At 34.4% G+C, this 23,049-nt stretch overlaps 1 protein-coding gene across 4 annotated transcripts in view; it reads left to right on the top strand.

Annotated features, from left to right (window-relative positions):
* The first annotated feature begins 35 nt into the window (after positions 1 to 35).
* Positions 36 to 23,049, top strand: part of LOC121369322 (kinase suppressor of Ras 2-like) — a 47,546-nt gene continuing 24,532 nt past the window's right edge. For 2 of the 4 annotated variants that reach the window (XM_041494306.1, XM_041494307.1), the window contains exons 1-6: positions 36 to 334; positions 10,624 to 10,764; positions 11,196 to 11,340; positions 12,338 to 12,761; positions 13,534 to 13,625; positions 22,050 to 22,125. In XM_041494306.1, coding sequence (XP_041350240.1) covers positions 173 to 334; positions 10,624 to 10,764; positions 11,196 to 11,340; positions 12,338 to 12,761; positions 13,534 to 13,625; positions 22,050 to 22,125 — 1,040 coding nt within the window. In that variant the 5' untranslated portion in view covers positions 36 to 172. Of the gene's footprint in view, positions 335 to 10,623; positions 10,765 to 11,195; positions 11,341 to 12,337; positions 12,762 to 13,533; positions 13,740 to 22,049; positions 22,126 to 23,049 lie in introns of all 4 variants that reach the window. The other 2 variants (XM_041494304.1, XM_041494305.1) reach the window with 1 other exon arrangement.

Below are 23,049 nucleotides of genomic sequence, written 5' to 3'. Positions count from 1 at the left end.
AAACGAGATTTCCAGGTTTCAAAATGGCCGCTGTTTTCACAGCTTGCAGACTATCAAATTCTGACAAGGAAGCCAAATTTGTATGCCATTTTGACATTCGTTCGTATAACCCAAGTTACATGTGAATGAACAGTATGTTTTACGAGCTTCCTGCTTCGTAAGCGTTTTCAAAATGTCGTCCGATGTGGTAAATACGGATCCTGTTCAACAAGCAATCGATGCCTGTAAGATGGTGCAGTTCATGATCGAATTCACATCGAACCAACTTGAGGATCTGAGAAGTGACTGTGATATCACCGAAGAAATAACTCAGAAAGAAATTAGAGATACCGAGGTTAATACTCATTACATTGGGGTTTTTTTTAGAAGGAGCACGATTACAAATTGTGAAGTACATAATTACCAGACATTTTTATTGGCTTGGGCTAGACAAGTTGATACATTTTCCTGTCACAACCTTTTTACAAAATAAATATTGTTTGTTTGAAGTAAAATTCATGGTCATACTTAGAATCCTTAGCAAAGTGATTAGATTGGCCACAACTCTGAATGAGTGTGGTACTTCTGTTAGGCCATAAGAATGAAAGTTATAGATTTGCGTCCACCGCCCGCATGCCGTGAAAGGTACCGCTGAAAATTTTCATTATTTGCAAAAAAAAAAGGCTCTTAATGATCATTACACAAATTCAAGTTCCAAATCGTCAATAGTGGTAATGTCTACGAGGTCCTTTGCACAAAACTGCCATCTCTGTCATAAATTCTGAAGTGTAGCCCAGTAGAGCATTGAATCCTCAAGCAGGAAGCAGTATATTCCAAACATTGACGAAAATTGTCGAACTCTTGATGTGCCGAACGATGTGATAATAGATTAATAAAAATAATGAATAATGAAAATAAGCCTCATGTGTTTTTAAAATTGTTCGGACGCAAATCTATAACTTTCATCAGGGCTCACCTTGGATCAAAAATACCTGTAGCCAAAATATTAGCCAAATGGAATTTTCATTAGCCATATTGAAAATGCTTTAGCCAAATTTGTTTTATGCAGTACTGTATAAGAGTATTTATATATGAATATGAAAATGTATCTTTTTCAGCTAATTGTGTACAAACTGGAATAAATAGGAATAACAAAACCTTAATGGGGGTAGGGGCAGTTAATATATTACGAGTTTTTTCAGCAGCAGTGGGGTTGGGATGGGGTTAAGCAATATCTTCAGAGTCTGAAGCCAGTACCCCATACACCCACTTCTAAGGCCTATGACATTAAATTAACAAACATACAGAAATATGGGGTGGGTGGATGTTTATGGATGGTGGTGTTTTTTCTTTCTTCCTTTTTGTCCCAAATAAAAATTTGAGAGCTTTTTTTTTTTTATATATATATATATATAGAACTCATTATTTCTTTAAATAACAATCTTTGTTAGTAGTTTGAATAACGTTTTTTTTATTGTTATTATTTTTTTTTTTAAGTGACCCATCAATTCCCCACACCAAACGATTTCATAATTTGTGCCATGTTGTTGCTGTTGATTTCAGCGTCGTGTTAAATGCTTGTTGTGATTTCTGCTTACAAAATACCTCAGCTAAGAATGCCGACTTCACCACAGTATACTCCATTTATTAAAAAAAAAAAAAAAAAAAAACTACAAAAAAACCCCCCAACAAATCCTTTAATAAAATTAAAATTTACGGTCTTTTTAAAATCCAGCTAACTTATTAAATGTCACCTCACAGTCTTACAAATTTATATCTAAAATGATCTAACAAATATGATTACTGTAAACTAATTTTATTCAGTGTCCATTTAACTGCAATTTGTATAATTTAAATACTGCATGTTCATTTCCGACGATCGCGATCTGCATGCGTGCTCTCGACCATGGGTACGAAACTAACAAAGACAAAGGAATAAACAAAAACTGCGAATAACTATTGTTTTTCTACAAATTTACATCAAGATTTATTTTTGCGTAATCGTATTGTTTAATGTCCGCAACGATGTCTCTTGACACGCAGGTGTCGGCTGACTCTGAAGCGTGACGTATATTCACACTGAGAGCTGTCCTCAGTTCAGCCAACGAACGTTCTTCCTAACGTTCGCGAACTATTTGATTGGTGTTCGTCGTGTTCATTTGGTTTAACGTGAAGCGCACAAACCAGTCTAACGAACGTTTTGTTTTCGCTCGGTCTGGCTGAACTCAGACCTTGAGATGGCCTACATGTCTTTTGGCACTGAACTGGCATGTGTAATTCAAATTGACACGCATTGTCGGTCTGTTTTTATTACTTTGGTTCAAAGATTTTACAAAGTAAAAACAACAAGTTACAGATCTTCCAGACATTGCTGTCATACATGTTGAATGCTTTCCGTTAAAAATTAATAACCGTGATTATTAAAATAAGCAAACATTATAAGGCCTACGCTGTATTCTGCATGACACCGTTTCTCGTTACCGGTCCGGTCGCGAGATCGCTATTACGCTAATTGAATATTTGGTAGTATTATTATGTTTGAGATGTCGGATAGATTATGTAACCGTTTGTTCACATCAGAAGACAGAAAATGGCTTAGCCAAAATTTTAGCCACTTGCAAATTTTAATAGCCATTTTTTGTAACAATTAGCCAATGGCTAATTTGGCTACCGACAGCGCGAGCCCTGTTTCATTCTCTTGGCCTTAGCTCTGCTGTGTAAGACTGAGTGTTCAAAATAGCACTTTTCTGTTTACAAGTCCTATAGATGAAAAGCCACTTGGACAAGCAAAATGCACCTCAATGGTTATCTGATGGACAAGTTAAAAATTACAATGTGTCATTTTAAGCAATCGTAAACATTGCTGAACAACTAAAAATATTGATAGATACCTGTATGTAGGCCTATAGTCCAACCTAGCCCGAGTACTCTGACTGTAAGAGAGCTAGACGGACATTTGGACATAAATACGCTCTCATTACAGTCAGAGACCAAGCTATGTATTTTTTTGGCAGTTCCCGACAACCAAAAAGTTGGCAAAAATTTCCGCTCTAATACCACAACAATCCTATGTTTGACGTCAAAATACCTTTACATTGATCATTTTCGAGTTAACTGATTAAAAAAAATCCACATATTAATCACTAATACACATAGTACAGAAAGAAATCAGACAGCACCCACATTCAGCTACGCTACGTGATACTCCATTGCAAGAATTACAAAGCTCAGTGACCTATTTCGTGACGTTGATCACGTGATCGCCCACTGGGCGATTCCGTCTAGTAGACGGAATGGCTGAGTGGATGATCATGTGACGCAACGTCACGATATAGGTCGGCAAACTTAGAATTCTGCTGTCCGGAGTTTGCCGAAGCTTAGCTGAATGTGGGTGCTGTCGGGTTTCTTTCTGTTGGGCTAAGTCCGTCCCATCCTACAATTTTTTATTTTTTTGTAGAAAATAATTTCAGTTTTGTTTGATGTAAGAAGAAAAGTAAAAGTGCTTTGGAAATGACAACATTTTTTACTATTTTGTTTGTCCAATTTAGAAAACAATCGGCTCCAAAATAAATAATTTGTAGTAATTTTTATAGCATGAAAAAAGACATTCCTTATTGGAGGGACTATAGCAGGCCCTAATCTAGAACTAAAAAAGTAGAAATGACTTCTCCCTTTCCAGAAGAAAGGGGAGAAGTTTGATAAAAAATATATATTAATTGATACTTTTTATAACATTTCACCCGTTTCTGCATTCATTCGAAAAAATTCAGAATAGTACATTATCATACCACAGCCTTTGATAAACCAGTTGTGGAGCACTGGCTGGAATGAGAAAAGCCCAATGGGCCTTCGGACAGGAATCGATCCCAATCTAATTAAAATTAGCTCCACTATTACATGTGGATCTAACAGCAGCCCGTTGGAGCTCATGTCCAGTTGACCTTTCATTCGACCAATCAAAACCTTACTTGCAAAATCATGCCAGTGATTTGAAAAGAATTTGAAAACATTCGGGATTATGCCGAGGGTATACGAAATGATTCGGGTGAATTATGAAGTATGCCGGAAACTCATTGCAATATAAAATTTTATATAAAATTAGTTTCAAGACAAAAAAAAATGGCCAGTTATTTTCATTTTGTGGTAAACTACTAGAAACAAACTAATTTTTACTGGCACTGTCAACTTGTTATTGTCTGTCTGTGTCCATTATAGTACTTTATTGATATATTGTTATTCAAATTGCTCTTCAACTACACCTATAATTCTGACATATTATTTAGAAAACAAAGCTAGTAACTAAACAGAAATTTAGTCAATTATGTCAAAAATACCATAACGTGACGTCATTTGAGGTAACCAACCAATAAACAATGATATTATGTCCATTCCGCTACCAGGTTCCAGCTAAGTTCTAAATTTAACTATAAAAATTATAGTGGACAAATTGTCCAAGAACAATTTTTAGTTGTGGACGAATCGTCTCGACTTCAAACAGTGGACGAATTTGTAGTGGACGAAACGTCCAGAGGATGAATCATCTGCATCCCGTTTATACTAGTACACAATCCAGAGTTTATTACTGCAATTTCCCCCCCCCCCCCCCCCCCCATTTTTTCAATGTTGAAATTGGCCAACAAGTTCGCCTATTGCATAAATAGTCTCGCCCGATATTTTTAGAATTTGTATGCTGTAAAAGGCGAAGTGTAATTGGTCGATATTTAAATTGTTATTTATATATGAAATGTCACCTGGACATGGGAGTCCACGCAATGCTGTTAGATCTACTGGTAGACCCAGTAGAGCTAATTTTAATCAGATTGAATCGATCCTATATCAATGGCGCATCAGGTGAGCGCTGTACCACTGAGCTATTCCCCCTGCGACTTGAAATGACTGTGAAAAAATTGCTCATTTCACCAGCAAGATTAGGGCCTGCTATAGATCGTTTTGTTCTTGTCTTGGGGACTAGTAAAACATTCTGCTTTTTTTCTATCACTGCTCTTTAAATCTGAGAACTTAATGGAATTTATCTATTTTAAGTGGTGGGTGATAAATAAGAAAACCCTTGCTGCAACCTATGAATAATTTTATATAATGTCTTACGAAATTAGTTTATTAGTAGAGTGCAGAACACCATAGTCTGTTAGGAGCTTGTCACAATAAAGCTAAACAAAAACATACTCAAGCAAAATGTACCCATGTTTGGCAGAGCTTGACTTTAGTGATACAAGTAACTCATTGTGTTTTAAATACTGAAATCCACTTTGGGCTACCAGAAGCTGCTAATCCGACAGTCTTCTTAGATTTTCCCACCTTAAACAAGATCCATGTTCATGTGTTGGTCCTTGTGTCATGAGTGATACCACCAGTGTCAATTGCTCTCCTACTTTTAACTGCAAGTGTAGATTGAACAATGTTAATTTTGACCAAAAAATGTGAACTGTGATTGTCACAACCCTAATACTATTATGGTTGTGACAATCACGGTTCACATTATTCATAGTTTTAGGCCCATGCATCAAAGCACAATTTTTTAATTTGTGTACAGCAGTTTATAAACAGCTTCCAGGCATCCAACATTTGAGGCTTTTTTGAAGCTGTTTGAATCTTTTCTGGAGCTTTGAGTAATTTTAAAGATAATTAATCCCAAACTATTATTAACAATACTGGCTTATTTATACTTCAAGGAATTTATTGTCGTAATTGATCAGATAGTGTATGGGGGGGGGGGTCTAGCTCAGTTGGTAGAGTGCTCATCTTGCAGCTTAGGATTCACTCACCTCAGGGGACCCATTCTCTGATTGTTTTTACCTGTGCCCTGACTCTGAGAAAGTGCTTATAAAACATCCCTTGATGTTAATGGAAAAAATGTAGCTGGTTTCCCCTAAGACTACTTGACATTTTGGGTAAATTGATCATGAGTAGGAAAGCCTGTGTTTTAGATCACATCTAATATACATTTAGGCAATAAGTATACTTTTCCAGGCCTTGCAAGGAATAATGTTTGATACTGAATTGGACATTGGTATAATGATCAAAACATAACTAAACTGTCCGTTTAAAATCAGTTATGCATGTGGCTTCACTTACAAACAAAATTATAGGAGTTACTTGAATACAAAATCTTTAAAATAATTATTATATTCATTCAAAATATTTTTAGTGCTTTTCATATGTTTTCCTTTTACCACACTTACATGTAATTAGTTTCTAATGGAAAAATATAGTGGGTTTTGTCTATTAAAGTATAAGACCACAGTACAAAATTACCAACGTTTGACATCCAATAGCCAATGATTAATAAATCAATGTACTCTAGTGGTGTTAAACAAAACAAACTTTAACGTAACTAATTGCCTGATTATCACCGGAGAAAGAGAAACAGAACTTTACAAAAATATTTTTTCTCATATTTACAAGTTCACTGTCTGTGGTTGCTTTCTTCTAGTGTTAAAATGAAAAGACTTTAATCACGTAATATTAAAATGAATGACAAATCACAGAGTTCTATAGCTGATCTTTATACTGTAATAGTGGGCAAATTTGAAGGGTGCGTCTGCTCAAGACATCATGCTCCAACCTTTAGTGGATATAAAGACGTATCATAGTGATTTTCCTAGAAATTAGGCAAGGCATGGTAGACCAAATATTTTTGGGTCATTTTCACCATTTTCGGGGCACTTGTTTTTCATTAAAAATACACAACAAATTAATTAAAATAAACATTAATTTCATTTATGTGCTTGCTTTAATAAATGAATGGCAAAAGATATTTTATTAATTAATAATACCTTTGTGGGTGTGTTATAAAGGCAATTTTAGAATTAATTAGTGAAAAAGGCTTGTTTAATCTCAGGGCAGCATGGCGCTGATTGAGGCAAGATGGTGCTAGACCTATGAGACATGGTGCTGCACCATGCTAAAACAAGCTAGGGAAAACACTATATCAAGTGACTAACAATATCAAGCACAATGCCATATTTGAGAAAATATTTTTTGTGTGAATTCTGTAGTTTATGTGATTTCATAAGAAAGCTGTTTATGTTTAGTTTCCAGTTTGCAGTTCTTTGATATACCAAACAATTCAAAAGTTATGCTTATTTTAACAAATCATATTTTAGACTTAAACATGGGTAACTTTTGTCACAAATATATATACCTTTTTCAGAAAGTACTACTGTCAGAAATTTTCAAAAGGACATTAATTCACTTTTTAATAGCAAATCAAACGTTTCTTTTCATATTTAGCTGAATGTTTCAGCCTTATATATAAGTAATTAATAGTAACTAATTAAAACATATACTTGTGATGTCTCATCGTTACTTGTCCCTCTGTTACCGAAAACATGATTTTATTTTTAATTTGTTTATGTGAACACAAATGTTTTTATGATCAATCAAAGGCTTGGAAGTATTAAGATATTACTCCTTTTTTTCTAAGCACATGTATACATTTAGTGACTGTGACTAATTAGAAATGGGTTATTTTAAGTAACATTTTGATTTCAAAATCTTGATTAGTGATACATGTATTTTTAGTCAAATGTCAAAATTGTGTAGCAATGATACCAATCTCTAAAACTTGTGTAGCAAATCGCAACACAGTACTAAACAAAATCTTCCCTGCATATGGTCCACAATACTCTACTCAAATAGTTTGAGTGATAAAACCAACTTGAAATACATTGTGTACATGTATTTTTATTAAATGAACAAAAATCATTTATATATATCATCGACTTCTGCAATTCACAAACACTACAAGTCCTTAGATAACACCTTACAACTTAAGAGTTTACAGCTACTAATTAAAGCAATAAAAGTTCTATAGGAGAATGGGAGGCGTTACTGTTCAATAAGCCCTGATCACTTTTGTAACTGCAGTATCAAAAGGATGTGTACCTCTGCTTCTGGTACTTTTGTCAGACAAAGAGTAAATAATTTACTTCACACTTTAGTGCTAATTAAAAGCCCATGGACAGCAGTTGTTTTACATTTTTAACTGTAGATATTTCACGGCTAGCTCAGGGTATGCAAAACATTTCGCCAAATTATGTCCAAAAATGCAAAACTCAGTTATTTTCCAGCAAATATCAATTATTGCATGATTTTTTTTTCCGCCAAATTAAAATAAAATTTGCCAATTGTTCCTAAAATTCACAGTTGGTGAAATTGGCGAGTGGCAGAGCTAGCCCTGTATTTAAACAGTCACCTGAAAGATATTGTTCAGCTTTGTATTTGCTTAATACACATTCAATTTTATTGCTAATTTACATTTTTACATTAAACTATTGTACAGTCAAAATGCATCGTTTGTTTAGAAAAATAAATATGATAAAGAGAACGCCAAAAGAAAAACAAACAGGGTTATAATTTTAAAAAAAACCCCACAATTAACCAATATGGATAGTTTCATTAGTTCACCAGTTATCTCCAGAAGTGAACCTCTTCATGGTAGGTGGTGATCTTGAACAAATAAGTGCAACTGATGTCTTTAAATTCATGCTGATCATCCCTTTCAAATGTCCTTGATACATATAAAATACATGAAACTTGACCATTTTTAATAATAAAAAAAATCATCCAGTTTTCTACGAATGAATATAACGACCTATTTAACGTGGTGTTTTTTTCGGTCTGCTGCTCACACCGGACTATTGTCAAAGTTAATGTGCATGTGTCTCCAAACTGTCACTTCCGTTACTATGACAACACAGCAACACACTCACTGGTAGGAATTCACCGAAACATGAATGAATGAATAAATGTCGACCTTGCGATGACATCGTTCCTGCTAGCTAGCACTCACGTTGTCCTCCACGAAATCAGAAAACACATCACGGAAAGTCTACATGTAACTCACGAGATGAATTTGTAGTGGTTCCACATCGTTGCACATGGGTTGACCGAATCTCTGGCGCATTGACGTCTGGTTTTCCATGGCGAATTAAATGTTGGGCGCCATCTGTAACCCTCACTCGGTGGAAGTTGAATAAAAAGCCAACACTTCTATGTGGGTCCTACAGAATTTATTCTGTTGCTTTCAGGAAAAAACCTAAAATACATAAATTAAAACACTGCTTACATTCTATTCACATTGGTACACAATAAAAACATGTTTTTCTCAAAGCGTTGTCACATATATAATGTTACATGTGACACATGTACATAATACCGTAATAAAAGTAGTAATTAATACAAAAATAAGTCGCTTACCAGAACATTTGGTTTCAGCTTACACTAAACCCACAGCAGATATCAGTATAACGACTTTGCAGTCGGTTAATAATTTTAACAAATATTCTTGTATGTGTGTGTACTTCGAAATATCGAGATAGAATGCCCAGGGTGTGGTTAATTTGGCGGGGAAAAAGATGGGATTTTTACCATCATGCATTTCCACCTGTCATGTGTCAATGTCTTCAGTCAAGCATAACCTGTCATTAACTTCACGTGTAACTGACAACACCCAGCTTCCAAAAATAGTAACACAGCTGACCAATCCATAAACTGACCAGACCAGTCGTAACACTTAATTAATAAACCTGTAATAAAGTGAAATGTATGTTTATTAATATACAGACTTTAATATGGTGCATTGTTAATAGTGCAATCATAGGATTATTATTATTATTATAACTTATACAAAACAACCCCTGGTTACAAATAGTATCAGCTGGTAATTGGCAATGTACTTGTTCAAGACAAGGCAATACAGTGTTCAAGATCCAAAACCATATATATACACTGCATTACACACATGAACCATTCAGGTTGAATTACACTTTCAGTGTTTCTGCTAAAAAGAAATTTTTGGGTATGGCGCTATGGAATGGAATACAACCACAGTCAACAGGGGGAATGGGGGGGGGGGGGGGGGGGCTCCCCCAGAAAGAAAATAGGTTAAGTTTAGGGTTAGGATTAAGAAAATCATACATTATTGATAAAGAGTTATTAATTTTGTCAAAATGTTAACTTAAAATAATAAAATCTGCAAATTTTGGGGGGTATGACGCCATACCCATTTCACCCTCTGGGAGCATCCTTGACTTTCACTGACTATTTATTGGCTTGTAAATCCATTTGGACTTATGTAATGTGCACTTTAAAAATGAATGGACTTATGTAATGTGCACTTTAAAAATGAATAGGTAATGCAACAAAATGTGTTCCTCCATTACTTTTTCCAATGTGTCTTCCGTAACATGATTTTATTTTTTATTGCAAATATAATTAAGTACTAAGATGCGTCTTTTAGATTTTTAATGTTGATTTATCTTAGTTCGATTTCAGTTACACTAATTCTAATATTGGATGCCTAGTACAGCAGATATAACTTACAATAAATGTAACCATTTTATGCAATGTGCATTTTATATCACTCAATTGCAAATTTCAAAAGCCCATTTATGACGATTAAAAAGAGTTCAATTGATTATTTTTATACAGCAGTATAAAACAAAGGCCCAGTAGGTATAAAACCAATCCAAAAGTATGTTGTTAAGACAAAAACTTAATTTAATATGAATCATTTGATGTACCTCAATAAAAGTAGGTAAAATGTCGCTCAGTTATAGCTTGCCTCATTGTACACATTGGAAGAAATACATTTTATTTGGGGTTTTGTTGTTCTTTTTTTAGAGCAAGTTAGTGAAGTTATTTAGTGACCAGCTGGTTGCCAAGGCACGCCTAGCAACAGATGAAGTGCCCGAGCAGCTATCTGAGTTCCCCAAGACTGGTGTCTGGCTCCTGGTTGCCGGGGTCAGCAAGGATGCAATGGCGGTCAGTATCCATGTGGTGTTGTAGAAAGAATTACACGAAGACCAACTTTATATTGACTAGGACTAATACCAGTTTGGAGTTTTGTTTTTAAAAATTGTCATATTTAAAAAAAAACCCCAACATTTAATCCAGTGTTTTTCAATCACTCTTCAGTAATTTGAATTTGATGTCTGAATGAGTAAAGCTATAATGTGTTGTATGGCAAAAAGCTGTATCGCCTGTAGCCACTTGAACACTTCATATGCAATTTAAAAAAAAGTTATTTATTATAATTATGACAATTAAACTTTTAACATAAATTTTAAGCACCAGGTTTCATATTTTCAAAGCTATCTTTGTACTATGATATCATAAAACTGTCATAGGCTATGACGAATATCTGTGGCCAGATTTTGAATTTCCATTTGTATTAATTTAAATATTTATTTCAGGGCATCATTGAACGGGAAATTACACTGGATAGTCTTCTAGAGTTATCTGAAGAAGAGGTTAAAACTCTGATGCAGCGTTACGGAGCAAGGTCAGAAGAAATCCGCACTCTGAATGCTGCACTGAGAAATCTCAAGCTTTGTACAGGTTTGAATCTGTCCACTTATACATGTTTAACTCTTGTTGTCTTATTTTTGCGATTGCATTTTAGAACATTCCAATAGTTTGACATTTTTCTTCCTGTAATACATTATTTAAGAGACATTCACAATTGTTCATATTTTCATGAATGTTGAAACTGTTTATTGATTTGGAGGGTCAGTATAAGCATACACTTTAAAAAAAAAAATCTTTGCAAAGTCTACAGTTTTAAGATGTGGGAAGGGTTTGCAAAACATATTATTGCTTGTATGCTCATGAAAATAGTGATAAATGTGACCAGCCCCTTATAAATCATATTGTTCTTGTTACGTATATATATATTCTAGAAGACCTGGATTTTACTTTTAGAAAATAAATTACAATCAATAATTCAGTAATATGTATTATCTGTTTGTGCTTAGTCTAATCATTTTATACTTCCTTTTCAAATTATTGTTTTGACATTATGCAAATATATAATAATAATTATTAAAATATATCTTGAAATATATCTTTCTATAAATGTACATGGCACCCACTAGTACTCCATAATGCATCTAAAAGCAGATGAAGTTTCAAATTTTTTTTACTGGGGAACATGCCCTGAACCTCCTTTGCATCCGTCGGTGGGTCCATTGGGCTATTTCTCGTTCCAGTCAGTGCACCACGACTGGTATATCAAAGGTCATGGTATGTGCTATCCTGTCTGTGGGATGGTGCATATAAAAGATCCCTTTCTACTAATGGAAAAAATGTAGCATGTTTCTTCTCTATGACTATCAAAATGACCATATGTTTGACATCCAATAGCCGATGATTAATAAGTCAATGTGCTCTAGTGGTGTCGTTAAACAAAACAAACTTCTTCTCTATGACTGTCAAAATGACCATATGTTTGACATCCAATAGCAGATGATTAATAAATCAATGTGCTCTAGTGGTGTTGTTAAACAAAACAAAAGTTTTTTCTCGTTTTTTGCTTATTAGTATGTGATTATTTCAGAGCGCCAGTTGCAGGGTGAGGACCCGAACCAGGACTGGCACTTCACGGAGCTGTCGGGTGTGACCAGTTCCAAGTCGGTGTCCAACAGTCCTTGTGGGAGTTCCCCGAAATACCACCAGCGTCCGTCAACGTCATCCTTGCCCAACGAGACTCTGGCCAGCTCCCCCCAGCCTCCCGAGATACCTACCCCCCCTCAGAGTGTCCCTTCCTCCCCTCTCCCTACCACACACACACAGATACACAGGTACACGCCCCCACCAACTCCCCCACCACCCCGACCTCGCTGTATCGGAAATGCAAAGTACCCGATCACACCTCCCCCGAAGAAGAAGATGCAACTGCTACCCGATTCTGTGACCATAACAAAAAGCAAGTCTCACGAGTCGCAGCTGGCCAATCGAGTTGTGGATATTGATCCTGTCAAGTGAGTCTTAGCGTACAGGACACAGTTATTAGTCTATTTATGTTGTACACATGTAGGAGACTAATATAACTACGGTATTTTAGTATTACATTATAGGATACCATCATTGTAGTGTTTTTAGTGAGTGTTATATTATGGGGCACTATTTTAGATGAAAGAAAAAAAAGAGAGAAACGGAACTACTGTGTCAAATTTTGCGTTGGCCTCTAGCCTTACGTTTTCACGTTTTAGTCTAAAATACCCACATCATTGAAACTGTTTAAAGTTGAATCTTTGAATGTTCTTTGTAATTCTTGTTTAAAAATGTTATTTTTTTAATGTTGGGTTATTTCTGAATGTTACTTAGCTAATTATAAGTCATCTGAGCCGAAATATACATATGAAATTAGTTTAATTTGCAAATTTCATTAATTTGTTTAATTTATACATCCTGGAAGATGCTTGAAAGGTCATTTCTACAGTTACATTAAATTGTATCCTAATTTACCTCGCAAAAAATAGTGATACTGGACATAACATAGACAAAAGGTACCTTATTTTCAGTTCTTACAATAAGCTTTTTTTTCCTTCTGTCAGCATGTTAAAAAAGAATTTTAAAAACCTGTTTATTGTAATGGTGTATGATCCTTTATTAACTATTTTATTGTTGAACTGCAGGCCAGAGTTGCAGTGGGTTGGAGGATTGAGCTTCAGTAGCATTTAAAAATGAAAAATATCATGTTTTGTAATACTGTTTGTTCCTTGGGTCAATCTGCTTGTTCTTGTACCACAGGCCGAGCAGGAAGAAGCCGCAGAACATTCTCCTGGGAGGAAGCCACGAGGCTCTGTTTCGGCGCCGGCTGTCCACGGATGGGTCTGATACAGGTGCCGGCAGTAGGGCGCAGTCGGGCCACAACTCCCCCGTCATATCCTCGCCCATCCGATCACCTCCCTACAAGCATGACATGATTTCTGCTGATGAATACATTAAATATTCCAGTAAGAATGCGATTTAGCTTGGCTTGTGTTCGGCTCTGTTTCTATGATAGTTCTTGTGACAGTTTCATATTTTGGAGAGAAATAGGGGTTTTTGAGGGGAGGGGTGGGGGTCTAACTTTTGTAGTAGCAGTAGTCACAAGATCAGGAAACAGAGCTGTCCTGTTCAGTGTTTCCAGTCAGTATTAAATTTAAATTAGAAAAATAATATTACTAGGTCTTATGAATTATATTTAAGTTATAAATTACATTAATTAATTGTAAATAAAAAATAATAATTATGTTTTTTCTGTCAGGTATTTTGAAGACCCTCTATGAAGTTCATAATTTAAATACTACTGGTAGTAGATATGCAGATTTTGTCTGTCACTATAATAGTTATCTGGAATTCACAAGTTATCTAGTTATTCACAATATGTGTAGTAAAATCTTAAAGTGGGATTTCTGAGAATAAACCTTTATTTTTTAGATTTGATTATGATTGAAAGTATGTGGATCAAAGATCACAGTCTTATGGATTGTATAATATCTTGGGTTAAATTTTACCAGTAAACTCTAGTTAAATTGAAATTTAAGAAATTATATTTACAATATGAATTGCATAAATTTCAACTGTTCACTGCAAATCAATTTTTGTAAGAAATTACTTAGCGATTTTATAAAGCAAATTGTAGATAATGAAAAAATTTCACTGACTTTTATAATACAAAATGTATTCTTTAATTTTGATTTTATATTACAGTTGGTATAAAGAATTAAGTAATGACACTTTGTTAGATAAACTGGAAACTTTGAGCATGGGGTTGTTCTGCTGAGTATGAAATTAGTGAGGAGAACCATAACTCTCATTGGAGAGTAATAAGCATCAATCATCATTATAATAGTTTCTTTTTGATCACATAAATACATAATATGTATTCTCAACTGAATTTATTGAGGGCCAAGAGATATTTTCAACATTTTTCTTTGATAAAACACCTCCAAACAGATTCTTCTATTGTAAGGTGTCAGTGCTGTGGCATGATCTTAATTCTGTAAGTTAACCAACAATTTAAAGCAAACAAAACATGCAACAAATTCTAGCTGAATGCACATTACTGTGGTTTTAGTAAATATAAGAAAAACTGACGTATGCATAATTGTTGCGTGTATCATAGGTAATGTTTTTGTTGAAACCGTGTTTCAAAGTCATTTATTATGAAAACTTACTAAAATAATATGATGCTAGCAAAGAATTAAATGAAATCTTCTGGCCCTTAATTAATTTTTTGCTGAGTATATTTAATTGGGTGATATTTGAAGTTCACGGACCACAAAGCTAAATTGTAAGTTTCTCACTCGGCAGAACATCCCACCTTGCATTATGATGGATGACTTTTGTTTGGTTTGGCTTATGATTGTGTTAGTAGAGCTTGATTAATACAAATACAGAACACCATAAACAGACATTCGGTTTAAAGCATTCAAAAACACTCGAAAAGAAAACAGAAATAATAATCGCATGATTATTAGACTCTTCTGGTCTGATATAGAAGTATTTCATTAAACAATATAAGAAATTTGTGTACAACTGGTAAAAGCAGCACAGAACAAGCGGCAGGGTAATGATCTTAATGCAGAGCACAATATTTCACGCGAACCATTGCTTTGTTCACACATCGTTTGCGCAATTTTAAATTCACACAAACTGCAATTCAGGTACATGATAAACGCTTACTCAAGACAAGCTTGATTTAAATGTTTACGCAATTCACTGGTTACACAGATATAATTCATGTAACCAAACAATTGGTTACTTATGGGAAAATCATGCAGACCAAAATTGGGTTGCCTAATATATTGAAATATTGTCTCCAATGTTGATGGTATAGCATTTAAATGAAACAAAGTATTTACAAAATATTGGTTTATGTTAGTTGCATTTTTTATTTTTTAATACTGACAGTGCAGTTTTATATGATTTCGTGTTCTGTATTTAGAGCTAGTGTAGTGTATTTGTTAACAGTTTCCGTAAATGAAATTAATAAGATTAACAAGCATATTACTAAACAATTAGTTAATTATATTCATAGTATTGTATAGTAATAGAATATATATATTTATATATTAGTGGTAAATCATAATTAACTCAGTATCTTTAATTCATCTAATTTAATAAATACAAATCCCCCTTACAGTATTATACAATGGTAATAGTATATTTCCAGTTGCCGCCCACCCTTATTTTATGTTTAGTGCAGATATTTAACAGTTTCACATAAAAACTTTGAAATGTTTATATCAGAAAACAAACTTTGCAATTTCTTTCGTTACTAACATGTTTGAGGGTCTTCTGCAATCAAATTGTATTCTCAGGTTGTAGTTTGAGTTTGTGTTTCAAAGGAAACTGTATACTACGATATACTGTATCATGTTGATGTACTGGGTGAAAGAACACCGTTGTGACACTGACATCTGTACTTTATGTCACTGTGTTAACTTAACATGAGTGAAACTTACTTTTATTATGTTATGGAGGCCTCTGTACATATTGCAGTGGTTATGACTAGTGTGTGATAGTGCAGCATTATGTCAGGCCCTAATCTTGCTGGTGAAATGTGTGTTTTTTCTCGGAAAATCAGTTCAAGTCGCCAAGGTCTCACTACACAGATGTCATCTGCCATTGAAACCCATGTTAAACTGCCCAACTTCAAGTGAAGATTGCCCATAGAACGGGTTCTCGTTGGCACTAACAACATACACCATTGCAAACATACATTATATAAGCATTTATTTTCACTCCAAAATTGAGAACATTTCCGTCTCAGTTTTTTGCTATATGACCGCATCTGGCTGTAGTACCGGTCCGAATAGGTGGTTCATTAACCGATTCACTCCGGCTGTCACTTGCGCTATATACCCATGTCCCAAAAGGTCGATGCACAATATTACAAAATAACATGGGCAAAATACAGCCAGAAGGCTTACCATTAAACATACATATTGTTTTAATTCTTCACCATTTGCTAGAAGTGAATATGTGACCCATAACATGTGTCCCAGTTAGGAACTATAGTGGACCGTGATGAATGAACTGTCACCCGGAAGTGATCTGTGTAGTGAGACCTTAAAGTCTAGTGACCGATTTTGTCAAACTTGGTTTGAAGTCAGTTTGATAATTTGGGTCATTTACACCATGAAAAGCTATACTAGAGCCATGTACTTTATAAACTCTAACCAATACACCAAAAGATAGATGCACCATACCATGCAATAAAACTTCATATCACATTGTTACTCCTTGGTCATCCACACAATAGATGGTCATCAAACAAGCAGCCACTATATGGTAATGTATGACCTTGTTGGTAGTTCTGATATGGGGAACATACCAAGAAGCTAATTATCTAGTTAGTTCATTAAAAATATTAGTTTCCATCAATTGTTGCTATGGGCAACAATTGTTTCATAATGAAGTGTTGAAATCCTGTTTTTTTCTGTATATTTCAGCATGAAGATCCACATATTTTAATGGCAGATACAAATTCTACTTTCATAGTAGAATACTATGTTATATATTCACAATACCATCAAAACTGTGTGTCATTATGACTGTACATTCGAAAAAATGCATTATGCACAAAATCACAGAAATTAGGGTGAATTTGGATATTGACCTTGTGACCTTGAATTTTGACCTTTTACAATGAGAACCTCAGTGTTAACACTCAGATCAATTTATTTATTACATGTAAGTATACTAGAATATACATTTTGACACACACACCCCTAAAAAAATAAAAAGAAAAGAAAAAAAAAATAATAAAAATAGATAAAATTGACGTTTGCAATATTTACCCCAATAGGGCCCCCATACACTTGGCTGAAATCCACATCGATGTAATTACCTTTTATAAGGATGCTACACTAGTACATTTTCATTTTGGCTTGCTAAACTTATATATTTTGGGATAGACAGTAATTTCATGTTTTACATTATGGTCTCACTACACAGATGTCATCTGCCATTGAAACCCATGTTAAACTGCCCAACTTCAAGTGAAGATTGCCCATAGAACGGGTTTCTCGTTGGCACTAACAACATACACCATTGCAAACATACATTATATAAGCATTTATTTCATCCAAAATTGAGAACATTTCCGTCTCAGTTTTTTGCTATATGACCGCATCTGGCTGTAGTACCGGTCCGAATAGGTGGTTCATTAACCGATTCACTCCGGCTGTCACTTGCGCTATATACCCATGTCCCAAAAGGTCGATGCACAATATTACAAAATAACATGGGCAAAATACAGCCAGAAGGCTTACCATTAAACATACATATTGTTTTAATTCTTCACCATTTGCTAGAAGTGAATATGTGACCCATAACATGTGTCCCAGTTAGGAACTATAGTGGACCGTGATGAATGAACTGTCACCCGGAAGTGATCTGTGTAGTGAGACCCAAGTTATTAGCAGTAGTGAGAAGTCAAAGTCGCCATAATATTCTGGACCTAATCAGATTTCAAAAACGAAATCACACAATAGAGGTCAATACTCTGACTTCTTTATTGTCATAGCTCACTTGGCACCTTGTCATCGTATGTCGGACAGTGTTTTTACTTTGGCACCAGACTGTATCCTCAAGTAATCGTGAGCTGGCCTTATAATGGGAAATGGTTTCTACGCACACGCACACGCATTGTAATGTTCGATTAATTTGATGAACTAATGTTTTACCTTGTTCAATTTATTATCAAAATCAACCAACAAATGTTAATACTCATGATAGTTTCTGTTGTGAAGAGATTAAATACATGCTGTAGTCTAATGTTGACATTCTTCAGATGACCAGGCACGCATTGGTCATCCTCGGTCACATCATTTCAGTAATGCCAGAAAATACTATTTAATACTTTACTTTTAACATAACGGCACATTATCAATTACTTAATAATAACACGTTTTTAATGAAACATACAACTGTTTGTTTAAATTTTATTACCGGAACTAGTATTTTATATTGAAATATTACGATTAGAACAGAGTGTAAAATTCTAAAAAAAAATCCAATTTAACGCGGAAACTGGCAAAATATTGCAAAATGTACTGATAAATGTTCACTTCTCCTATATTTGTCAAACGTCTCCCCTTTCTTCTGGGAAGGGAGAAGTCAGTTTTACTTTTTCAGTTCAAGATTAGGGCCTGTATGTATAAATCTATATCATCTTAAGTAATAATATATAAGGTGAGTTCAGTGGTGGTCTCATATACTACGTGCAGTGTTAAGTTAAGCATCAGATTGAAGACTAATTGTCCTAAGGTGACACCGAGTCTACTGTGTGTGGCTACTGCTAGACAGCAGCCTTCGTTTCCTCTCACAACATACTGATTTACCCTCATCTGTCTCACCTGTGTTGATGGACCAGCTTTCTGTGACCCTGAATACATAACCACACCCACGCACCCACACTAGTAGACCGTTTCAAGTGTACTCAGCTTGTCTGCACTGCTACACATTGTGGGTATCATTTCACACTGTTTTCAGTCCATGTTAGTTTTTGCATGCTCTTTTAAAAACTATACGTAGTTTACTGTACAGTTGAATCTGCTGTCAGGGAACACTTTGTTCTGTATTGTGTCAGAGATGTGTACAAAGTTCTGAAACGTTGACTATACTGATGAAAAGAAATAAGGGAACACATACTCATAAGTCATGCTGCCAATTTAGCATGATTCTGTGCTTCCACGGAACCATGTTTTTGGGTTAGAAGCGCAAGTTTATCAGACAGAATTCCAAAATATCTATATTACATCATTTGATCAATTCTGTCGGAATCCTAAACAAAAGTTACAAATTCAGTGTCTGTAAGTAGTGATAGCAAATATTGACTGTAACCAAAATTCTCATCCGAAGTGTTAGGAAGCCAACCATGGTACTGACAGTCCACCCCATATTGGTGACAGTCATTTCCGCATTATGTTATATTTCATATACACACAACTACATGTATGCTAGGAGTGAAACACCATGTGTTCCCGTAATTATTTCCCTCCATCAGTATAGCAGTTAATGAGTTTTCACTTGAATAGTTACTGTTGCAAATCAAGACAATGTTCCCTGGCAAATACAGGTCAACTTTCATAGCAATAACCTGTCTATAAGGGACACTGATCTATTCTGTGACTGCATTTATTTGTCTCTAAGGGTCATCTGCCCATACAGTCTCTTGGGTGTCCATTACAGACAGGTTTGAGAAGTTTAAAAAGCATGACACAAATTATAGTAGTATATATAGTTAGTGCATTCGTAGAGTAGTTTCTTTTAATGCATGGAATGTTTACATTCATCTTCCTAAAATATGAATGTGGGTTTTTCTTAATTTTTTTTTAATACCAATTTTATTTAATTTTTGTTTATATTGGCTATTGCAGTTGTCTCCTGCTGTTGTAATATTGGCTATACGTTGTGGCAGATATGCGATAAAAGATACAGTCAGCATTATTTCCTTCATCAATGTTAAATAAAGAACTGAAATAATTAGTAAAATTGTAACAACCATGTCTAATATTTATAAATACAGGTTTTGGTACTTAATTTAACACACATGTACATGTATTTGATATAATCTTTCAGAGCTACTGCATTAAACCTATTGTTTTACATAAAGGAATTTACATAATGTGCTTAATAATGAGTTTATAACTTCTAGCTGAAATATGTCCTGCATTCATTGATAGGTCAGTTTGTGTATAAGTTTGTTGTTCACTACATAATTTCATAGCTATATTTTGTTTTGATATAAAAAGATGTGATTAACAAAGTAAGTATCTGGTGTAATTAGGTGTCTGTATAATTATTTGTACTTTGTACTTTTACAGTCCTTATACATCAAATAAAACTATTCCTTTATTTAAAGTAAGCATCAAAACTGATTTGGGGACAGTAATAATTATTTTTTGTTCTACCAAAATTGATGGAATCATTTACATGGATATAATGGGTTATGCAGAATTAATTTCAGGTACCGGTAATCCATTATATCATAAATGGATTACGTAAAATTGTTGATTATTGATTTTACTCTATATGGTCTGTTTTAAATAGAATGAGTGATTTGATATAAAATATGACCACCACCCCCCCCCCCCCCCCCCCCAAAAAAAAAACCCCCAAATTACCCAAACTTCCCTCCAAAAACCAACAACTAAAACACTTTGGCTATTGGAGTGTTTTAAATAGAGATTTGGTTAACTAATAAGTAGAATATCAAGTTATTTACTCATTTATGTCCTTTGATATAATTTTAATTTGAGACTTGAATGTTAGAATGACTAAAAAAATTAATTTCAGAATTAATCAGTATGAAATAGAATGCTTTAATATAAAATTTTATATTTCAAAATGATCATTGCATAAAAGTATGTGGAATGGTTGCTAAATTAATATCATTGAATAAAACTTATATGTAAAATGGTTTCTACTTGATTAATGTTTATTACTGTTGGTCTGAGCATGAACAGCAGTGTCGTGTCATGTGTTATATGTTCAGAAGTCTTTATGTGTATATTTAACTTAGCGTCGTGTTTGTGCTTGTCTGTATGTGTGTCTGTGTACAGATATGTCTGTGTGTCTGTCTACAGGTGTGTCTGTGTAAAATGGACTTCTCAGCAAATGTCATGGCATGCAGCCCCATTATATTGTACTCCGTGCACTCATTCATCAGCATACCCCTTCATTTTCATTGGCATTGTTAGTGAGATTTCAGAATTGTTTAGTCATGTAAAACTTGTTGTTATTTTATTGATATAATACTGATGTAATTAATTTTGAAGTAATGATTATAGCCAGATTAGTTTTCTGTTGCAAATAAATAGAAATGTCAGTTGCCCCTTGAGAACTGCTCAACATAGTTCTAAAATGATAGAAATGTGTAAGAAGTACAAAGTCTAATGGTGCGTTGGGCATGCACCCATCCCCATGTAGTTAGCAGTCTTCTGTTACTGTTATTAACCACTGTTTATATTCTATCCACACCACAATGCAAAATTTTCACCAGTGGGCCTGATATTGAATTTCTCCTAAAAGAAACTAGGGAATAAAATAATATGTGATTAAATTTGATATTTTTTCTCCATGTGATTTTTAAAAATGTTTTTCTTTCATACATAAAACATTGTTATATACTTGTCATCATATAGGGATATAATATATAATTATGTACCTGTATTTGTTTTTAGAATAATGCTATTTCAGCCTGATACTGTATGATCTGTAAATGCTGTAGTTGAGGTTCATGTTTGATTGATGTGTGTTTTGTTATGTAGATACATTGACGGTTCCCAAATCTCCAAAGACTCCATTGAATATTGGGCCAAAAATGTTGCATCAGATAAGTCATCGGTAAGTTCACACTGTATTCCTTGAGACTGTGTTAATATTAAGATAGGCAGTTCATCAACGGTCTGTATGGCACACTAGGTAATCATTTCATCTTAGTTTCTGTATGAGACACTAGGTAATCACATATAAAACACTTCATCATAGTTTCTGTACGAGACGCTAGGTAATCATATACAAAACACTTCATCTTAGTCTGTGTATAAGACACTAGGTAATCATATATAAAACACTTCGTCTTAGTCTCTGTATGAGACACTAGGTAATCAAGTATAAAACACTTAGTCATAGTTTCTGTACGAGACACTAGGTAATCATATATAAAACACTTAATCTTAATTTCTGTAGGAGACGCTAGGTAATCATATATGAAACACTGCATCTTAGTTTCTCTATGAGACGCTAGGTAATCATATATAAAACACTGCATCTTAGTCTGTGTATGAGACACTAGGTAATCATATATAAAACACTGCATCTTAGTTTCTCTATGAGAGGCTAGGTAATCATATATAAAACACTGCATCTTAGTCTGTGTATGAGACGCTAGGTAATCGTATATAAAACACTTCATCTTAATCTGTGTATGAGACACTAGGTAATCATATATAAAACACTGCATCTTAGTTTCTCTATGAGACGCTAGGTAATCGTATTTAAAACACTGCATCTTAGTCTGTGTATGAGACACTAGGTAATCGTATTTAAAACACTGCATCTTAGTCTCTGTACGAGACGCTAGGTAATCATATATAAAACACTTTGTCATAGTCTCTGTACGAGACGCTAGGTAATCCTATACAAAACACTTCGTCATAGTCTGTGTACAAGATGCTAGGTAATTATATACAAAACACTTCGTCATAGTCTCTGTACGAGACACTAGGTAATCATATACAAAACACTTCGTCATAGTCTCTGTACGAG

The sequence above is a fragment of the Gigantopelta aegis genome, chromosome 3 (genome assembly GCF_016097555.1).
Source record: "Gigantopelta aegis isolate Gae_Host chromosome 3, Gae_host_genome, whole genome shotgun sequence".
Taxonomy (NCBI): Eukaryota; Metazoa; Mollusca; class Gastropoda; order Neomphalida; family Peltospiridae; genus Gigantopelta; species Gigantopelta aegis.
The sequence above is the reverse complement of the archived record's forward strand: the minus strand, read 5'-3'. Positions and strand labels throughout refer to the sequence as shown.